The sequence below is a fragment of the Triturus cristatus genome, chromosome 9 (assembly GCF_964204655.1).
Source record: "Triturus cristatus chromosome 9, aTriCri1.1, whole genome shotgun sequence".
NCBI lineage: Eukaryota > Metazoa > Chordata > Amphibia > Caudata > Salamandridae > Triturus > Triturus cristatus.
The window spans coordinates 1,107,003,133-1,107,025,180 of NC_140592.1; the positions used below are offsets into that span (position 1 = coordinate 1,107,003,133).

General features: G+C 51.2%; 1 protein-coding gene across 1 annotated transcript in view; it reads right to left on the minus strand.

Moving 5' to 3' along the window:
- The window catches only part of KLHDC1 (kelch domain containing 1), a 1,365,548-nt gene extending 1,343,786 nt beyond the window's left edge, over window positions 1-21,762 (minus strand). Inside the window, exon 1 of the mRNA XM_085627012.1 lies at window positions 21,550-21,762. Within this exon, the coding sequence (XP_085483138.1) occupies window positions 21,550-21,648 (99 nt within the window). The 5' untranslated portion in view covers window positions 21,649-21,762. The remainder of the gene's footprint in view (window positions 1-21,549) is intronic.
- Between the last annotated feature and the right edge of the window lie 286 nt (window positions 21,763-22,048).

Below are 22,048 nucleotides of genomic sequence, written 5' to 3' on the forward strand. Positions count from 1 at the left end.
GCGCATACGTGGCATGGTTGATGGCCGAAAGCTGCGCGGCCCAATAATACCTGCGAATGTCGGGAAGCGCGATGCCCCCGTCATACCAGGGGAGAGTAAGCTTAGCAAGAGCAATACGCGCCCGCCCGTCCCACACCAGTCTCCTCTGCAGGCTCTCTACCTCCCGAAAGTAGGCCACTGGGATGACGTCGAAGGAATTCTGGAGTGCATAGAGGAACCTGGGAAGGGACATCATTTTGAACAGCGCGGCCCGACCCAGCGGGGACAGGGGCAGCCTGCACCACCGGGCCGTATCCTCTCGCAATCGCCGAAGCGGTCGCAGAAGATTCAGCTCATAGCGAGCCACCGGGTCCAGCGAAACGTATATCCCCAGGTACTTAAAGCCGCTCAGTGATACCTGGATCGGAAGCCGAGGCGGTAGGAGTGGAGGACCACCGGAGATCGGATAGACGCAGGATTTAGACCAATTGCTCGTGAGACCCGAATTATTCCCAAAGGAAGTCAGAACGTCAAAGAGGACGTTGAGCGACTGCCGCGGTGAGGTGAGATATAGGAGAATATCGTCCGCATACAGCGAAACCCGATCTTCAAAGCCCGGGGCCCACCGGATCCCTTGAAGCGAGGGCTCCCAGCGGAGCCAAGCCGCGAGTGGCTCCAGGGCGAGAGCGAAGAGCAAAGGGGACAACGGGCATCCCTGCCTCGTGCCCCTGCCGAGGGCAAAGGGCCGAGAGACCCGCCCGTTCACCACCACCTGAGCCATGGGCCCCGTGTACAGAAGCTTCACCCAGCCAATAAACCCTTCCCCAAAGCCAAATTTAGCCAAGACAGCCCAGAGGAATGGCCACTCGACGGTGTCAAAAGCCATCGTGGCATCCAAAGAAACCAGCACGGCCGGTTCGGAGAGGAGCTCCGCCCTGGCAAGGGCGCCATGAAGACGCCGCAAGTTAAGAGCGGTGTTACGATGCGGGATGAATCCGCATTGGTCCGGATGAATCAGATCGCACACGACGCTCAACAGACGATTGGCAAGGACTTTCGCCAGGATCTTAGGCTCCGCATTTAGCAGTGAAATAGGCCGGTAAGAAGTACAGCGATCTCGCGGCTTGTCCTCCTTGGGGATAACGACTATCGTGGCCAAACGCTGATCGGCCGGGAGGGAACCCGCCGCCAGAGACTCACGGAACATGCGACTGAGGAAGGGCGCAAGCTTGTCAGGGCGCAATTTATATAGCTCAATGGGCAGACCGTTGGGACCCATAGCCTTGCCCGAGCGAAGGGAGCGGATCGCGGTCGCTATTTCATCCACCGACAAGGGGGCGTCCAGCCGCTCACGGTCCTCAACGGACAGGCAGGGCAAGGCGATATCCCTCAGTAGAAGGCGAGAGTCGTCCTCATCCCTGTCAGTCACTGGGGAGTACACAGCCCGGAGGTGGTCGGCAAAACATTCCACAATCTCGTCAGGCTCCGTCACACACACACCATCCGCAGCACGCAACTCCGGGACCACACGATTCACTCTCTCCTTCCTGTCCAGCCACGCGATCAACTTTCCCGCCTTGTCCCCGGCATCGTACAGTCGACCCTGCTGCTCCCTATACATAGTTTTGGCCGCGTCAGTGACCAGGGACCTATATTCAAACTGTTTCAGGCTGAGGGCATGGAGCCCGTCCGGAGTAACATTCGCCTCCAAGGTCGACTCCAGCCCCAAGATGTCAGTCTCCAGCATCACCACTGCCTCACTCTTGACCCTCTTAGCCACCACTATCTGGGAAAGGGCGTGTCCGCGGACCACGGTTTTAAAGGCTTCCCACAGGGACATTGCAGAAGACACCGACCCCTCGTTATCCAGGAAGTATTGGTCCATAGACTTACCCAGGCTGTCACGAGTCGTAGGGTCTCGCAGGTACCATGGGTTAATGGGAGCGATCCGCCCTGCAGACCGCGGCCCGGTGTCAAAAACAAACCACAGCGGAGAATGGTCGGAGATACCCCGCGCCAGGTGCCTGACCTCTCGAATCCGACCAGTCTGCGCCGCGGGCATAAGGAAGTAGTCTAACCTAGAGAAACTCCCATGCGCCCCCGAGTGAAAGGTGAATTGACATTGGGTCGGATGCATCAATCTCCAACTATCCACCAGGCCGAAGGTCTCCAGCATCCCACCCAGCCATGCCTGGGCAGCGGGGAGGGTCCTTGGTGGGTGACGATCCAGTTCACCCGAAACCACAGAATTAAAGTCCCCGCCCATGAGCAGGAGGCTGTCCGGAAGGTCAAGCAGCAGTCGACCCAAGTCAGTGAAGGTGGAGTTCTGGAGGCCCGGGGGGACGTAAACTGAAACCAGGGCAAGGGGCTGCCCCTCCCACCTCCCAATCAAACACACATAGCGCCCTCTGTCATCCGAGACTATCTTAGTGATCTCCACCGGAAGTGAGGTTCGCAGCAGAATGCCCACCCCCCTGGAACCAGTTGTGAAACCAGAATGGGCCACGAGGCGGTATCCCCCCCTGTTCATTGCATGACAAACATTACCCACCAGATGCGTCTCCTGGAGAAACACCACATCAGGAGTCAGACGACGCAAATATTGCAGTACTACACCCCGCTTGATACGGTCCCCCAACCCATTGACGTTCCATGACATAAGCCTCAACCCGTCCCCCCCCATCCCCCCCAATAGATCAAGGGTCCCCCAGCCTGCAGCACAGTTCCCAAATGTGGACAAAAATCAGTACCTCGCCCTATAAACAAAAAACACACAGCAAAACAAACCCTCCTCCCCCCCAACCCCACCCCAGGACCAACTCCCCCCACCCTGCACCCCTGCGGGCCAAAAAACCCCCCCAACTTGCAGTGTGCCTGTCGCCCCACTAACCCCATTCTACGAAAAGAACCCCGAGGAGGTAAGGGACCCGTCCCCGCCCGCCCCCCTCACTGGTCCTGGTAAAACACAATATGCAAATGAAATAAGACCCGATTGTACTGTGCAAAAAGGCAAAATCAAGGACCAAAAGTCATTCTAAAGAGGACCCATCACCTGCGGTGCCCGCAGAGGGTCCGGGACGGCCACCTCCGTCCGGCAGAGAGTCCAGCCAGTCACTTGCAGCCACAGGAGAGTCAAAAAAGGCTGTCCGATCCCCATGTTCCACTCGGAGTTTTGCAGGGTAGAGCATCGAATACTTTAGGCCCAGCTCACGGAGACGACGCTTCACCCCTTGGAATCCCATCCGTTGTTTCTGGACCAGTTGTGTGAAGTCCGGGTAAAAATTGATGGTCGAGTTCTCAAGGCGAACCGGGCCGTGAGTCCGTGAGGCCTGAAGAATAGCGTCGCGGTCCCTGTAGTAGAACAGTTTGGCCACGATAGGCCTCGGGGGGGCCCCCGGCCGTGGCCGACCGCCCGGAACTCGATGGGCCCGCTCCACGGCAAAGAACTTACTTAGGCCAGCCGAGGACCACTGTTTCAGGATAAGTTCCTCGACCACGAGGTCAACCGGGCGGCCGTCAGAGGACTCCGGTACACCTATGACGCGGATGTTGTTGCGTCGGGCCCGTCCCTCGAAGTCCTCAAGCCGCCGGGCCATATGGTCGTTAACCACCCTAATGTCTCCAAGCGCGGCCCGCAGATCCGACACATCCGCACCGAGGGCGGAGGTCCGTGCGTCGAGAGCCTGGACCTTCTCGTTAGTTTTGGAGAGGTCGGCCCGGATCAGGGTGACATCGATCGCGACAGTGTCAATCTTACGGGCCAGGGCCTCATATTGCGTCGCGATGGTTTCCCTGATGCCATCAATGGCGCCCATAATGTCCTGCAAGGATAGTTCCGTAGTGGCGGTCGCGCCTCCTTCCGCAGTATCCGAGGGGAGGCCAGCAGCGCCAGAGGGCCCCCTGCCCTGGGTGTAACGGTCCATGTTATTGCTCTGGACTGCCCCCCCGCGGAGGGAAGCCTTGGTCTTGCGGCCCTCGGGACCCCCTTTGCCCCCCATGTGAACACGGTCACCCGAGGGGACCTCCAATCAAGAGGTGTAAGGCACCAGCAAGAAGACCACAAAATGTCGGTATAGGGGGTCCGAGGCGATAGGCGCTCTAGTGGCAGATGAAAGAAAACCTCATGCAGAGGCCCAGGAAGCACCTCTCCACCCCGAGCGCACCTCCCCGCCGGTCTCCTGAAGTGCCAAACCGAAACCGAAAGTGGTGGATCGGCAGCTGGCACCGCGCTGAAGCCGCTGTTGTTCAATTGCAGCCCGGTCCCTCGGGTCACCTTCACCCCGATCACCTCCGTCGGGTGGGTCCCAAAAGTTCCGACGACGACAACTCAGGATTCCCAGGTCCGATTTGAGTTTTGAAAAGAGATATACGCTCAGCTGGTCTTTATCTCCCAGATTCCATAAGCCAAGTCAGGATATTCTCAGGATAAATTCCGAGGAGCAGAGAGGGTCCGGGGAGCCCTGTGCTCACGCGACCATCTTGGATGCGCGCTAGGCTCCTCCTCGAGTGGATTTGATATTCCCTGAAAAAATAGTCGACCTCAGCCAGGCATAGCGTCGAAGGGCTACCGACATGGAAAACGTCCTGCCTAACGAGTCGGTGGTATCCAGCCCACAGTGAATGGGAAACTTTGCTGCGTCTCTACCCTCGGCAACTGCACGTAAGAGCACGGCCTGTGTCTCTTCCGGGCACTGTGTCAGCACTTGCGCCACCGTATCCCACTTGGAGTGGGTGTAACGGCCCAACAGACATGCAGTGTTTACCAACCACAGTCCCAAGCTGGAGGAAGAAAACATTTTTCCCAAGATGGTCCAGCTTTTTGTATTCCCTATCAGGTGGTGCGTTAGGGAATGAGTCTTTGGATGTAGAGGCTTGGACTACCAAGCTCTCAGGGGTGGGGTGTTGGGAGAGGAAAGTGGGGTCGCTCGGAGCTGGGCGGTATCGTCGGACAATCATCCTATCCACAGGAGCCCTTCCTTAAACAGTAGCAGGGGCTCCGAAGAGCTCACTGCCAGTTGAAGCACTTCTGTCAGGAGGTTAGTCCTGACTGCCACCATACGTAGCTCAAGGTGGAGAGCCTCGGCCACCCTACGCAACACCACGGCGAAGACGCTCCCTCCTCCGTAGCCACGGTAGGAGTAGACAACATGCCAAGGTCTGGTGATGTATCCAGACCACTGGCTTTCCCCAGTTCCTCTCGCCAGTCCGATTCGTAAACTAGCTGGTCAGTCAAAGGGTCTCCAGAACCCTCCCAGTCCTCCTCACCTTCCTCTGGATGCCAATCTGGTCTCAAAGAGTCAGGGTAGAACAGGGGCACAAAAGTACACGTCGGGGGGTGTGGCCAGGATGGTGAGCGGGTAAGACATGACTCTTTTGTCTCCTCGCTCCAGAGCATCCAATCTGGACGAGATCAGAGCAGTATTCCCTCATCGAACCGCAGTGCTGGGGAGGCACATGCCATGACCTGAAGGCACCTGTGAAGAGCTGAAATTCTGAGCTGGGGCCCGTCTCCAGGGGTTGAGGGCTCGTGGACGACATGAGGCTGGTGCAGGAAAATGGCGGCCAGACTCGGCTGGGCCCGCTGAGGATGCTCTTAACACCGGATCCCCCCACAGGCAGGCCGGGCCCAGCTGCGCAGGACCAGAGACCACTTGTGGACAGAGGGGGCGGCGAGAGGTCTGCGGAGAGCGAGGGCCCACGAGTGGAACGGCGTGCCCGGCTAAGGGCCCACGGCAGCTTGGCCGCGGCCACTGGATCCACCGCAAGCAGACTAAATGAGTAGAGTGGCCCAGTGGAGCCTAGACGGCCTGAGCCTACGAGTGCTGCAGTGGTAACGGCGAGCTGAGCTGCAGCCTGCCACCCCATAGAGCTTCGGCCAGTGTCATCGGCTGGCGGGGAGCGGGAGGACGAAATCGGTGCAATTGGGAGCCAGGGACCCAGAGACGGTCCGCGCACAGAGGGAGGATACCGGCAGTGGGCATTTTGGATGCAAATCCTCAAAGCGGAGTGCATCAGAGAGGATTCCGGTGCCTGGGCTGGTGCCGCCCGCTCTCCTAGAGCACGGAGCGCGGAGTCCGGAGTGGAGATCTGGAGTCGCCGAGTGAACGGGATCACTACACCTTTGATCCGGGCCCGCAGGTGAGCACGGGCGAAGCGGCAAGAAGGCGATGGGAGGCCGGTGGCTGAAGAAAGAGCCCGGAGGGAGCCGGACACCCAGAGGCCTGGTGAGGAGAACTGCATGACCCGTAAGCTAGCCAGCACACTGCTATGCCGGGAGCTGGGCACCCAGGCCCAGAAGGGAGAGGCGGGTGTTTGATGAAGAGCAGCAAGGGCAGATGGAGCGGGAATCCGGGGGGCTGCAGTCAGGGAGGAAGACGCGGCCCATTCTTACTGGGCCGAGCCTCTGAGAATCCCCTGGGGTGCACAGCAAGAAGGTAGTCGTGGCGAGCGACAGCCTGGAAACGCCCGGGGCAAGAGTGCTCTTGGGAGGTAGGCATACGCTGAGAGTCCCATGGCCGCCCGGACACGCAGCCATAGCACAGGGCCATCTAGGAGGACTATTGCATCTGGGCCCTCCAACCGGGTGCACACGGCGGCCCGCAGGTGGGCCATTGAAGAGGGAAGTGAAACAACCTCAGGCAGGGGAAGCTGGGGAGTGCCCTCTGAAGCCCCATAGCGACACGCACCCGACAAGAGGACCTGATAAAGGGCCCTACGCCTCTAGCGCAAGGGTGGAAGGAGATCGGAGAGCTGACACCCTGGGGGAAAGTCAACAACGGGAGATAAGCACAATCCCCTCTGCGACAGTTCGGATCGGGCCAGAGAGGCGGTGGGGGACGTAGTGGCCATGACCTCAGTACGGGGCAAGAAAGACTGGAATCTGAAAGAGATGCTGACAAAGCTACCGACGACCAGCAGCAGAGAGGGGAGACTCCTTCCAATAGCACAGGCTGGGCAAGACACAGATCCCCACAAAGCTCCGGTCACCCACTCTTTCCTGGAGACACTCTTCGGCACATTGAGGGAAGACATTCAGATGCTGAAAGGGCAATTTGCGAGAGACATGAAGGAGATAAAGCGAGACATCGATGCCGTGGGAGAGCGGGTGGCCTCCATCGAAGATCAAGAACAAGCCCGAGAGGAGAAAGTAGAACAACTGCGGCAGGAGATTCTCCGGCTCAAAGCTCAGCAGATTGACCTCCAGGCGAGCACAGATGGCCTGGAGAATCACTCTCGATGAAATAACATCTGTGTTAAGGGAGTCCCACCCAAAGAAGAAGGCCAGAATATCACGCAATACTTACAGGGCCTCTTCAGGAGCGTACTGGACTCCCCACCGGACTTGGACATTAACATTGACAGGGCGCACAGAGTCGGTCTCCAGCGGCGAGCACCGGCACCCCCGCCGGATATCCTGGCTTACATCCTGGATTTCCAATTAAAAGAGCGCATATTACGAGCAGCCAGGGACAAGCAACCCATACAATATCAAGACCATCCAATCGCCTTCTACCAAGACTTGGCCCTAATAACCCTCCAAAAGAGGAAAGAGTTTCAGGTGGAACTATGCACCTTTGGAACCAGGGAGTACCATACTCTTGGGGACATCCATTTCGGCTAATCTTTAAGTGGCAGGGCAAGTTCCACCAACTCCGATCCATACAGGACACTTGCCAGGTGCTGGGCATAAAGAATCCACATCAAGAAGAGGTGTGGAGCAGACAGATCAAGACCCCCAGAGATCGCTGGCAAAAGGTCACCGGAAGGCGAAGCACAGAGCGGGCGATGAGGCCTGACCCCGCGACGATAGCGCAAGAAAGATAGTCGTGCTGGAGACGCTGTCGTGGGGGACATCCCCCCATGAAGATAGCCTGAATGCTTGAGGGACAGATAAGTGGCATAAGCAGGGCTGGGTGGGTGGCGGAGTCACCTGACGGGAGCGGGAAGGCTCGGGGAATTGGCCACACAATGCTCGCCACCTTTCTGGACACAATGGACACGCGCATATGTTTGGCGGGCCCTGAACATTATGGGGTTCAATGGGGTTCACAGTTGGGGTTAGGGAGGGGAGGATGGGACGCTGGTATGCAAGTTGCTGACACCGAGGAGATAGCCCGCAAGCAATGGAGATTGGGCATGGTATGGGCACAAAGGGGATGAGTGGCCACATAGATTCAGGGACAAGCCAGCAAGGGTACAACCTCCACAACATGAAATGTCCCAGTCCACAATGAAAATTCTCCCTCTTACCGTGAGAGGCCTTAATAATCCCATTAAACCGAGGTCCATCCTTTCCTATTTGGAAAACACAGAGGTGGATGTGTGCCTCATCCAAGAAACGCACCTCCTCAGCAATGATTGGCATAGAATGAGGTCATGTGTCTTCCCCCAACAGTTCTTCTCATCTATCCCAAATAAAAAGGCAGGGTGGCTATCTTAGTGGCTAAGCTGTTCAAGGGGACGGTGGGGAAAAAAGTGGCCAAGATCAAAGGAAGACTCCTGGCCCATGTATTCACGATTGAGGGACACACCCTACTGATAGGTTCCAACTACGCACCTAACACAGGTCAGGTAAAGTTTCTGAAATTGGCCCTCACCGAGGTCCTGCACAGGCAAGAACGTTAGTTGATCATAGTGGGGGGATCTGAATATAGTTATGGATGACAAAATATAGGTCAGTTAATTGATACTCACAGTCCAGGGAGCTGTCACAGGAAGGCAGAGAGTGGCTCTAGTCTGTGGCCTTGGTGGACTTGTGGAGGGAGGCACACCCTCAGACATCGCAATATTCATGTTATTCTCACGTACATAAGTCATATGTACGCCTGGATCACTTGTAGGGTACAGTAATGATTGACAAGATGGTGGCAGAGGTTGACATTACTCCGGCGGCACTTTCTGATCACTAAGCGGTGACGGTTTTTCATTAGCTGCTGGCGCAGCGGACGACACAAGGGGGCTGGAGACTGAGGAAAACTATGCTTCACAAAGAAGCGGTGATGCTACAGCTTACTAAGTGCATCGAGGGGTACCTTGAAGTAAATGACTCCCCTGATATATCGGTACCTACATTATGGGGGGGGCCCTGAAAGCGGTAGTGCGAGGGAAATTAATTGCGAAATCAGCGACGGAGACTAAAGAGCGCAAGGAAAAGAAGGCAGATCTCACAGCTCAGGTACTGGAGTTAGAAAGGGTGTATAGCCGGACAGGGTGGTCAAGGGTCTGGCGGCAACTGAAAGCAGCACAAACACAACTGGCGGGGCTGGACCTCGACAGAGCCGTGTACACGGCACTGAGACTAAAGCACTCCTACTACTGTGGCGGGAGAGGAGGGGACGCATGCTGGCAGGTAAGCTTAGAGCAAGGAATCAACAGATGAGAGTGCAGACAATAGAGAATGACATGGGGGAGGGCCTCACGGAAGACGAATATATAGCGCAAGCATTCAGGGACTTCTATACAGACTTGTACACTGTGGAGAATAAGTCTGATGACATCCTACTTGCAGGAGACACGCACGTCTATACTAGTTAAGGACCAGGCAGAGTTGCTGGACGCCCCAATTCGGATTGAGGTGATTGGGGCAATATCACGTCTCAAACCTCTTAGGTCGCCGGGGCACGATGGCTTCTCGGAGGGTTTCTACAAGTCCTTTTGCCACCTGCTAGCACCGGTCCTGAACAATTGTTTAATTCGTTTGAGGGGCCAGGCTCGATTCCCACCGATATGTTGGCAGCATCTATAGTGGTTCTACCCAAGCCGGGGAAAGATATTAAGGAATGTAGCCCTTATCGTCCGGTGTCCCTACTGAATGTGGATCTCAAATTGTTCACGGGCATCCTGGCGGCGAGACTGGGTCCGATGATGCCCAGAATAACAGACTTTATTCAAAATCATCAAGGTGGGGATAGCATGAAACAGATCCTCCATCTGATAGACAAGGCACATCGTGCGGACATGAACTCCCTGCTGTTGACAGTTGACGCAGAGAAAGCGTTTCATCGGATTGATTAGGGTTTCCAAGAAAGCACGCTGGCCCACTTCGGGTGGCGAGCTGTTATAGTTTCCCCACCATCTCCATCCGGGTCAACAGGATCTCACTGTGTCCCTTTCCCATTCAACAGGGCACCAAGCAGGGGTGTCCGCTGTCACCCCTCCTGTTCGCCTTATACATTGAGCCGCTGGCACAGAGGTCACGGGATAACCGGAACATCCGTGGCATACCATTTGGAGGTGAAAGACATGCAATAAGCCTGTACGCTGACAACACATTGGCCTAATTGGAGGCCCCCCCGAGAGGTCGGTTACGGCACATTTGAGGGAGCTGGAGGTCTTTGGTGGGGTCTCCGGTTTTAAAGTCAACGTTGGAAAGTTGCAGATCCTGAATCTAGGTGGGGCACGGCTAGGCTCCTTGGAGGAGGGAGATCAGTTCTCGGGGATCCAAGTAACAGTTTCGATCCCGTACTTAGAGCTGGCTCTGTCGGTCCAACTAACGATCACCATGAATTATGGCTATCTCGCTAGACAGATCAGGAAAGATCTACAGGCATGGAGGTATCACCAGCTGTCACTAATGGGACGCGTGGCCGCGATTAAGATGTCGGTCCTACCAAAAGCAGTTTATCGGTTCCAGACGTTACTGGCCAAGCCACCGAGAGGGACATTCAAAGCATTAGAAGGAAATGCTTCACTTTGCATGGGCAGGGGCGAGACCACGCATGCGTCGGAAGCTGGGCTATCTGAGGGCAGAAGAGGGAGGGGTAGGGATCGCGAATCTGGCGGAGTACTATAGAGCAGCTAAATTGAGCTACCTGGTTGAATGGAACCGAGAGGAGTCTGAAAAGCGATGGCTGTTCCAAGATAGAGCGCTGGCTCAGATCTTGAAGTGGAAGGTTCCCTTTTTGAAAAAGGCTGATAGGGGACCCCAGTAGACCCTGCGGCCTATTACCAGGGCGGTGATGGATGCATGGGAGGAGGTGACGACGAAAAGAGCGATTACGTCATTCCCCTCCCCGATGACGCCCTTGCTCAAGAACAGGGATTCTCTCCGGGAATGGACGTCAAGGAAACAGCCTTCAATATAGTTACATACTGGTACCTGACACCTGTGCGACTAAACCAGGGGAATCCAGACCATAGCCCTATCTGCTTAGCGGGGGTGTGGGGAGCAGGGGACTTTGCTACACTTGTTGTGGGACTGCCTGGTTCTGTCTACTTATTGGCCTCAAATCCTAGATAAAATTGATGGACAGTTCGAGACACAGATTCCAAGATTCCCGGAATACGTGTTATTAGTATTGCCCAATTCCCTAACATTTCCACTGAAGTCCCGCAAAGAGAACCAGATGGGCTTAGCTCTGGGGGCGGCGCTTCAAAACATTTTAACACACTGGGGCACGCAAATGGTACCCACTCATATAGGCTGGCTGCATAAACCATGGTACATTTTGGGGATGGAACGCATTCAGGCCTCCCTCACAGGCTCGGTGTCCGGAGTTAAAGAGGTTTGGAGGCCCCTTCTGACTCGGTTGTCAACCGAATTCAATGAAATAACGTGTCCAATGTACCTCCGCCTGCTTCGTCACAATGGCGTTGCCGTAGAATGAGGAAAGATGCATAACAGTGGTGGGGAAGGAGGGGGGGGGGGGATTCTATTGTTTCATTTTATAAGAGGTACGTTTTCACCCTCCTTAAATTATGCCTACTCTAGTTTTAGCATACAGACTGCCTTGCATGCACCGGGTGAAGTATATTGAACACGTGGGTTACGGTAGAGCTGAATGTACCAGAATTCTACCAATGCTTAATTGTACACTGCGCATCATACAGCCAGTGGCGGCTTCCAGTAGAGGGCGCCAGGGCACCGCCCACCTAGATTCCCAATCTATGTGGATGGTAATTCCCACGAGCAATTACCCTCCACATAAATTGCTTTTTAATTATATAAGGGCTTTAAGCCCATGCTGGGTGCTGCCCTCAATGCCTGGCTGCCTCTTGTTATCCTTGCGGAGATGAGTCAGGAAACCAGGCACACTCGAGAGGGACACCACACAGCCAGAATTTCTTTTCTTTTTTTTATTCCTATAGAGGCTAAGGGCTTACCTAGCGCCCGCCCTGGCCTGCAATTTTCGGGGATCTAAAGAGACCTCCCATTTATGACCCTCAGCAGCGTCAGATTTTCAGGCAATCCCGGGCGTTCAGGGTTTAAGCCCTGTATTCCTAGAGCTGTCTGTCAATCACTTCAAAGGCGGCAAGCAACACCCCTTGTGACGAGCTGGTAATGGGTGTTGCTTGCAGCCTCTGAAGGGAATGGGAGAGAGCATGTGACCTGACGTCAGAATCCTAACTCCAAGTCGAGTGGACACACAGACATCATGCGCAGTGAATTCGAAGAAAGACGAATTCCAGGCAGGCTTTTCAAAGAGAAGACGTTAAGTTGAAATGCGTGCTACTAGAATATCAAAGCTTATGTTAATCATCTATAAAGAAATGAAGTGCATCAGTATGCTACATGAGCATTAGGCTTTGATATTCCGGTGGCACGCATTCCCTCTTTGAAAAGATTTTTCTCTTACCAGCTTTTATTTAAGGGCAGCTGTATGCTACTCTCTTCAATCATATGATGCCATCCGAAAACGGGCTTCCCAAATCCTACACATTGTGCGATGGCTGCTCGTGTGTTTTTTTGTTGTTACTGCAGCAAAAGATTAAAATTTCAAAGTCTGTGTTAGATGTTTGTGTGCACAGTTGCCTGCTTGGGTTGCCTCACAGATTGCTTTTCTTTCCCTTGGACTCATGGTAGGAATTATACTTGGGTGGCTCGTTTATTTGGGATACCATCTGGTGCACGTGTCGCTCTTGCTCACTGTGAAACTTTGGCGCCTATCAAAAATGGCATAGGAAGTGAAGTTACTTAATTGTATTTTTCAACAGACCTTCACTTCGTTGAAGCGCTAACAAAGCCTGCAATGACACTCCGTCGGTGTCACCCACCCTAATGCAGACAACACACCCACTTGTTCTAGCTCTCCGCCTTTTATATAATTTTATATTGCGCCTAGAAGCTGGAGCTTGGCACTTGTTGCTCATTACAAACAATAGACATTTACAATTGGGGATATAATAATTTGAAAGAGCAGGGTGAAAGGATTATTTTATTGATATTCTGTCTAGAGAAGTAGTGCAACAACCAGGCCATTTTGGGCAGAGCTGGTTAGCGGAGGAGGTGTGAAAATAGGAATTGCCAGGGCTAGTATCGAAGAGTTTTACGGTTCAATTTGGTACTTGTCTTAGGTAGGAGGAAGGGAGTAATTTACAGCAGCTTTCATTTGAGACAACTTGTGTCACTTTGAAAACTAAAGAAATAAGATAAAAAGCACCAAAGTGAGTTTTCCTTTGACAGTAACAGATGTTAGTAAGACCTTAGACATACAGCAATGGTCCTTGGCGTGGGTGAGGCACAGGGAAGCACTGCTGCCAGTATCTTGCTAGATCCAGAGCGCTAACCTTCCCTCTCCAGTGCTTCCCAACCCTGTGCCTCACTAGTAGCAATTTGAATAGGAAAGCGTGCACTGTGTTCTCGTGCACAGGCCTGTGAGTTAGCATAGCAGTCCTATGATTATACAGAATAAGCAGTTACCAGCGACTTTTTCATATGAAATATTTTTATTGATGTCAACTACAGTTTCACAATTGCTTTATGACCCTTCTTGCTTTCTAAAATTTGCTTGAAAATGCACCATTTGCCAACACCTTTTACAAAATTTTCTCGAGGTAGAATCCCCGGAACCCTTGTAATGACAGTCAGGCTCACTCACTTCGCTTGCTTGCCACAGGGCACTCATCATGAACCTTTACGCTCTACCACTTTCAAATGTCACCAGCCGCCACTGCATACAGCAGAGCTGTAATTGTATGTACAACAAAACTGCTAATAAAAAGAGTTAAGCCTAAAAGTACCAGTCGACGCCTGTCCGGCTCCGTGTCTACATCAAGGTGGAGACCGGGGTCGATGCCGGCTGGGGACACAACTGGCGTCGCCTGCGAACGTGGTGCCGGTGGAATAGGTGCCGGGGGAGGTGTAATCAGGTTGACTGGCGCCGATCCGGATCCAGGCCTGGATCCAAGGGGGCCCTGCGTTGCCGAAGCCTTTAAGGCCCAGAGCCCCCCGCTGAGTCCGCGGGGGCCCAAAGGCGCGCCGGCAGAGTCGGGCTGCCCAAAGATGGCATGCAGCGTTTCGTAAAAAGCTCAAAGCTGGGCAGGTCCCAGGAAGGGAGGGAAACTCGGAGTCGACGCGGAGACGCGGGAGGGGCACCACCCGCATCCCTCGTTGCGTCGGCCGACTGACGGGGAGAAGTTGAGGGGCGACGGTGCTTCTTTGACTTCTTCTTGTGCTTCGACTTACATGAGGAGTGTGAAGACTTTGAATAAGACCGGTGGTAGTGGCTCCACGACCGGTCCCTCGACCTCCCACGCGACCAGGACCTCGAACGGCGCGGAGCCAAATGCCAGGCCTTGAGAAGCTTACGGGATTGCTTCCGCAAAGACTTTGGATTCATGGTCCGGCAGTCGGAGCACGACTTGGGGTCGTGGTCGCACTCCAAGCAAAACAGGCACACGCGGTGCGGATCCGTCACCAACATCAGCCGGCGACAGGAACTGCAAGCCTTGAAACCGGGCATCCCTGACATGCACCAGGAGTCGAAGACTCAAAATCGACGTCAACAAAAGTCAGTAAAAAGTTAGTCAAAAAGTGACTAGAGGTACCGCTCTCTCCGGATCTGCGCTGGCTGGCACGGAAAAAGAAAAAACTGACGTCTGCGCGCAAGGGCGGCATCTAAGTAGCTGCCGCGACATCATCCCGGCGACCATGACGCCAACGACGAACACGGAGCCGACCGGCGCCACCTTTCCACGCGCAGGGGTACTGCTGACGAAAAACTTCTCTGGATCCAGTCTGACGCCTGGGGATAATTCTATGGTAAGGAATCTATAACTAACTGTTTCTTTCAGATGTGCTGTTTCAGCAGAATTCACGGATTGCCGATGACGCCATTGACTCAGAACTGGCACAACTCTTCAACTGCAGATGCATCACCGCCATTGCAAGGTTCGACTGCGTCGCGGTGCCGACTGCGTGGTGCATTGACTCCATTTCCGAAGCATCTTTGACTTTGCGCGTCTCAGAGCCGATGCGTCACCTACGTCCTGGAATAGCTGACAACGCATCACCTCCTCTGCTCCTCACATTTCGTCCTCGACGCAAGCAAGGTACTTTGCAGCAGGGCAAAGCTGGTACCTGTATCCGACCCAAGCTCCATTGCTATCAGCCTGAACATTTGGGTTTGACCCGATAAAGCGTGACAATATAGCCCTGGTAGGCGCTTCATGCTTTTAAGCAGTGCATTTCAGTGTATTCATTAAAAATGCATAACTCTAGTTCTACTTATTAGATTTTTGTCGTTTTGGTCTGGTTTTGTTCATTAAATTAGGCTCTATTTTTCTAACCAGTTGTGACATCTTTTTATGCAATATTTTCACTGTTTTAAGTGTTGCACAAATACTTTACACATTGCCTTTTAAGTTAAGCCTGATTGCTCTGTGCCAAGCTAACAGGGGGTCAGCACAGGTTAAATTAGGGTGTGTTTGTGACTTACCCTGACTAGGATTGTGGTTCCTGCTTGGACAGGGTGCATACCTCTGCCAACCAGAAACCCATTTTCTAACAGTCTCACTATGAGAACTATTGGCTTTGGCCATGGCCATGATTTTTAGTCCTGCTCCCCAGCAGTGCAGCTGCTGTGCAGCATGGCTAAAAATATATTTTTTAAAGCATTATGAGGCGGCCAGTGTGTGAGGGAGTCTCCGGGGGTGAACCCCCTAATAATGAAAGACTTTCGCAATGTCCGTCATTTAGCCCATTACCTTAGCAAAGAGAAGAACTTCCCCGGCACAACATCTCTAATGGATGCCTCTTCCCTCCTCCCACAGAACGTCGGAACTAACCCGGAAGTGATCGGGCATCAGGAAGGCGGGATGAGAAGCCGTATAGGCCAATCAGGAACGTCGGTAGAAGGCTGGGACCAGCAGAAAAAGGAGAGAGACAACGATAGGCGTGCCAGCGGAGGAAACCCCGGAACCAGAGGATCGAGAGACCGAGACGCTGTCCAGGAGCAACGCCAACGCAGGAGCAGGGGAAACAGAAAAGGACGCCCTCGAAACGTGGACCGAAGAGTGGTGGATCCTTGAGGACGTACGAACCGCCACAACTCAGGAGAGTTGTGGCTCCTAGCGGTACGTAAAACGGGGCAGGGGATCTTAGGGAAGGGGAGGGGAGCTGTAAAGGCGGTAGGGGGTTGACAGGTTTAAAAGCACTTTCCGTTGGCACCCCGGTTTTTGGCCACCAATACTGCACCTAGCCGGTCTTACCTCACGTTTTCACGTATACCCTACACACTCCCCTTCACCTGACCTCCCTTATAAAACCACGCATTCCTATTTTTTTTATATTTTTCACGTGGCATGGTGATGGTATTCCCGTTCAAAGTAGAACCCAATATTAACCGCTACTTTTCTTTTTTTTTTTTTTCTTGGGAGTCTATTCCGGGAACCCAGTGGACCTCTAGAAACCCGTAACAGGTTTCTCGGCAGTCAAAGAAAGGAAACACCTCCATCAAGTTCATCCAAGACCTGGGAAGACTGCCTACTCCCTGCCATCTATCATTCTGAACCCTTTCAACTATGTACCATTTACTCAAACTGAGTTGTCTTGTGTTTTTCAGACCGTGACATATACTTGCAATAAACACCACTATTGAACACATACGGCCTCCTCGCTTCTGCTTCCGACCATCCCTCCGACACAGTGCTAATACTCTTTTTCTGGACGGTAGGCAGAAGGAGCAGGGGGAAACAAAGGTATAACAAGGGTGGGCAGAAGGGGATACGGTGCCAACCGGACAATGGAGGCTCGGTAGAAGAGGATAGGACAGCAAGCGTACAGTGGAGGGTAAACGGGAGGGGATGGGGCAGCAAGCTGAAAACAGACGGTGGGCAGGAGGGGCATCAAAATCACAAAGCAGGGTGGAAGGGTTGAGGTGGCAAGCTGACAATGGAGGGTGGGCAGGGGGCTGAGAAAGTAAGCGGACAATGGATGGTGGGCAGGAGGGACTGGGAAAGGAAGTTGACAATGAAGGGTGGGTAATAGAGGCTGGTGTAGCAAGCTTACAATGGAGGGTGAATAGGAGGGGCTGGGAAAGCACATGGGGAACAATGGGGGAAACACACAGGCAACGGAAGGCAGGAGGGGGCTGGAGAAGCAAATGGACAACAGAAGCAGATAGACGGGGCTGGGGGAGCAAATGGAGAAGTTGTGGTGAGGATGCAAGAACAGCAATGGAAGGTGGACGGTGAGGAAGCAAGAACAGCAACTGAACGAAGGCAAGAAAGAGGAACATGGCGGGTGGAGAAATACATGAGGGAGACATCTAGAAAACACATGCACTCTCATAGCGTGCTTAACGAAAAAGAAAAAAGTAGCATATGGAAAATGAGCCGTGGAAGGACACAAGTAGTGCATCCATGTTCTTAGGGGAGAGACAAGCACAAGAAGAGGAAGCAAAGTCTTCAGAAGCTGACAAACAAGAAGCAAGTAAATAAGAGTGATACCGCAGCCAACCAATGGTAAGCAATGGACGGACTCCAAGTCCACTGTAAGCTAACAATATATCTCAAGACAGATACCACATGCACTGGCTATAGCAAGACCTACAAAAGGCAGAAAGTTAGGGACTAAATTTTATTTTGCATTTCACAGGTCTGCCAAGAAGTGCTATGACATTGTTATACGGCTCCTATGAATTAAGTAGGACTGTGTATCTGGACACTATAAACGTTAGAATATGGGGACTCGGTCCACATGTATCATTAGTAAATGTCTCAATTCCTAGCAAGCTCACAGTACCCCATCTTAACTTCTAACCTTACCTTTATGGAAACAGATCTACCCTTACATTGTTTACTTTTTCGTGCCCGAGGGAGAGACAAGAAAGCTACGAATCTGGCTTTTCAAACATTTACTTAAACAATCGTATTCTTGTATAGAAAGCGAGAGCTGCAATTATTAGGATTTTTAAAAAGGCATTGTAACCAGCATTACAAGAAAGGTGAAGAAGATAAACAGTTCAGCCATTATTACTTTTCTGGGTGATTATAATCATACCCCTATCTAATACTACCTATACTATTGAGGGCATAGTGGGAGTAACCTCTGACAGATCCCTAGGACAGCCTAACCCCCCCATAACCGTGTATGATGTGCCAGGAAGTCGGTCGGGATGGAGCAGTCTATCGTCCTTTGCAGGACAAAGATTAGAATCAGCAGGACTGAATCTTCATCGAGTGCACAGCATTCCAGGATAATCCTAGCAGAAGTGCTCCTCTACGGAATGTAGCATACAGGCAGTTTATATAACAAAAGTACTGTTCCAATCGCACTGCGTCAAAGGTGCAGTGCTGATGCAAAGGTTTGTCTGGGGCCTTAGAGCTGTCTCCAATCGTCGTTATTCCTAGATACATGTAGATATAGAAAGCCTATGTACGACAGGGTAACAATGATAGAGATGACTAAACAATGTATTAAAACACGAAAAAGGTAAACTTAAACATGGTTGTTACAGGCTTGCTGTATCCCGGGCAAATGACAATAAAAATATGTTCTATAAAAAAAAAGTGTTGTCTCCAAACAGACAACCAAGTACAAGGGCATTGGTTTCTATGTTCCTACTTTTGGCCAGAGTGTACAAGCGACAAGAAATTAACCGTATTCAGTATAATTTGTAAGTACACTATAGTATATATGCAAAGTATGTAAAAAAGTCAGCATTAGAAAAAGAGGTCAAGCTAAAACGTGTACACCTAGCGCGGGCCCTGTCGTATATTACAACAACATGAGGCACGATTAGCCATCCCTGGCTTTTGAGGCACTAGTATTTTGCATTGTTGACTTATAGTTTTGCTTTTAACATTTTGATTATGTAGTCAACCCCCAGATGGCAATGTGATGTTGGCAAATGGGTCTTGGATGAATGACTGGCTCCCTGTGGGTGCATTAATGAACTGATGAATAGCTATGAACAATCCCTTGATGCGTACTGTCCACATTCAGAACAATGTAGTGTTAACCTTTCTGCTGAGCGTCAGTATTACATGAGCTGTACCTTGCTCTATTTGCCAGAGATACAGGGGTTCTGGTTTGACCACGGATATAAGGAAGCTGCTGCTAGACATATAGATACCAGGAATACCTGTGAGAATCATTTGAAGTAGTCTGAAACCCTTGATGCCCTTCAAAAACCCTAGGCTTCTCTTGGACAATCAAACTGATCATCAGTGGCAAGGTTACACTCACAGCCACTGGAATTCTGCAGCAGAGGAAAACCAAATTATGTGGCAGGTTTGAATAAATTATGCTGCAAGAAAAGGCAAACTATGGGGCCTACTGCGGCACATCTTGTGAACTAATTACTTGTTTATTTTATCATTTTTACAAATGCTAACACTGTCTGTGAAAACTTTTTATCTCATTAGTATACGTTAACCACCCACATATACTAAAAGGCAACAGAAAGGTGACTAGTCAACCTTTGCATAGGGCATTCCACTTTGCTGCAACACACGTCGCTGCTATTTTACAAACTTTTGATCAGTTTGCAGTTTGAGCAGCAAACACTTTTTTTAATGGATTATGGGCAAATATGACAAATCAATATTTCAGCCGCAAAACTGCATAATTCCAGTGGCCCTCGTTCTACCGTTCTACTGCATAATTATAGGGGTTGTTTGCCAAGTGGTACGCAAACCATATAGATGACTTCCCTTCCCTGGAAAGGGCGCCTGTACTTGGCTTATCGCCCTTCTTGGCTGCATCGAGTAAGAAGGTAGACTTTAGTTAAAACCGGGACAGCATTTTAAGGCTAGAAAACAGGTTTGAAAAAAATTCTCAAATCATCAAAGAGCAAGTGAAGAACTACAACAGATTCCAGTGTGCCAAAAATATTACTTACTTCACTGGCTGCCAAATCTAGCTAACTTGTAAGTCTTCCTAATGTAGAGTGAAAACCTAGCCACTAATTACATGGACGGTCTGTAAATTGAGCCTAATATCCACTATTTTGTGGTAGAGGGGTACTGTACTTTGTATCTTGGTACACTATGCCATTTGATGGAGTTCTTTACTCAGTGGGTGATGGTGGACTTTGAAGCAGGTGGTGCGTGGCTCTGAGGGTGATGGTGCACTTTGAAGCAGGTTATAATTGAATGTTCTGTGGGTGGTGGGGTACTGTTCTGTGATGTATGTGGTGGAGACGTATGCCATTAGTGAAGGCACACTATGCAGTGGCTAATGGTAAACTGTCCAGGGCATATTGTGGTGCACTGTTTGACACATTTCATGTACGATGATTAAGAATCGTATGTATGGTATTTTTTCAAAATGTTGTCCTTGCTCCCTTTTTTATTTCTCATTCATGCTTTTAGGTTTTGACAGTGCAATTGTTATTGCATCATTCTTGGTGAACATACAGTATTCTACACTTACTCAAATGCCCTTTAATACAATAGCACACACTCTATCTGCTTCAAATGTGCTGTAACCACTTACTCAACCATTCTCTCCATCTCTGGATTATTACTACCAATGAGCTGGCAATATAGGTTTATCAACAGACCACTGCTTCTTGTATTGTTGTACAGCATAAAATGAGGTGAATCGCGTGGTAACTGTCCCTTAAAAAGGATGCCAAATTTTCACAAATACTTCATAGTTTTTAATCCGTACATAATCCAGTGACTGAAGATACTCAGTAGTGCGACATATTATACAAACCAAAGAGCATAATTCTACTTTGATTTGTACTTGTGTAAGCAATCTATTTACTTACTGTTATATTATGTGTCTGTAAAATTAACCTTCTGTTCTGAATTTTCTGAAAACGTCTACACAACAGACAAGACTACTGGTTTAGCCAATTCTTTTTTCCTTTGTTCTGGAAACCAGTAAAGAAGTGCGATGACTACCACCCAATTTTAGAAATGCATTAGTGGAGCACCCGAGTGTCTCTCAATGCTGTTATAGTCATCCTGGGGAACTTGCAGCTGTTCATTTAGAGGTAACGTACTGTTTCACGAAATCATGGCGGGTACCTCACATTGGGTTCTAAAACACCTATAACACAGGTCCGAAATAAACGGTCATTTAAAATACATGTTAATTAAGGATTATATTCCAAGCATAGAGTTTTTGACTTCTCATAATCCAAGATAACGATTCCCAAGAATTATAAAACAAATTGAAAACAATAAATAAAGGCACATAATTGAGAATGTCTCGATGCACTAAAAAAAACAACCCCCGAAAAAAAACAAATCCACTTCTACTTCAAACAGACTGATAAATCTTGCACTTAAAGCTATGGCACAGTTACGGGATGGTATACACTGCTGGACTGCGGGGGTGACGGGAAAGGTTTCTATCACATACAGAGAGAGAATGGAGGTATAAACAAGCCTTACCACATAGCCACCCCACACATAGAGAAAGTTCTCGTCCACGGCGGCGCAGTGGCCGCTCCGCTCCTCCGCCACGCAGAAGCGCTGGTGAGCCGCAGCCATGCTCCCGGGATCCTTGTTTTCCAAGAGTGACGGGCGGAAGTATGGCCCAATCAACTGTGCTCACGCGAAGAGACAGGTAGTTAGTTACAGCGCGCCCTCGCTGAACTGTCAAACGCTGCACGAGCCAGCGAGCTCGGCGCTACGGGCACCCAAAAGGGACAGTAAACGATAGTGCGTGTGGGCGTGGCTTCAAACAACCTAGCGTTGTGTGGTCCATATTTAGCCTCGCTAATTGTAACGGAATATGTATTTGTGGTCCACAAAAGCATATTCCATTCCAATTAGCAAAGCTAAATATGAAAGCGCCTCCGTTCCTCAGTGTGGACATGCCTCACAATGGTCTAATCCAAGCAACACACACAGAATATAGAAATGTTTACTTTAATACAAATGATGGTAG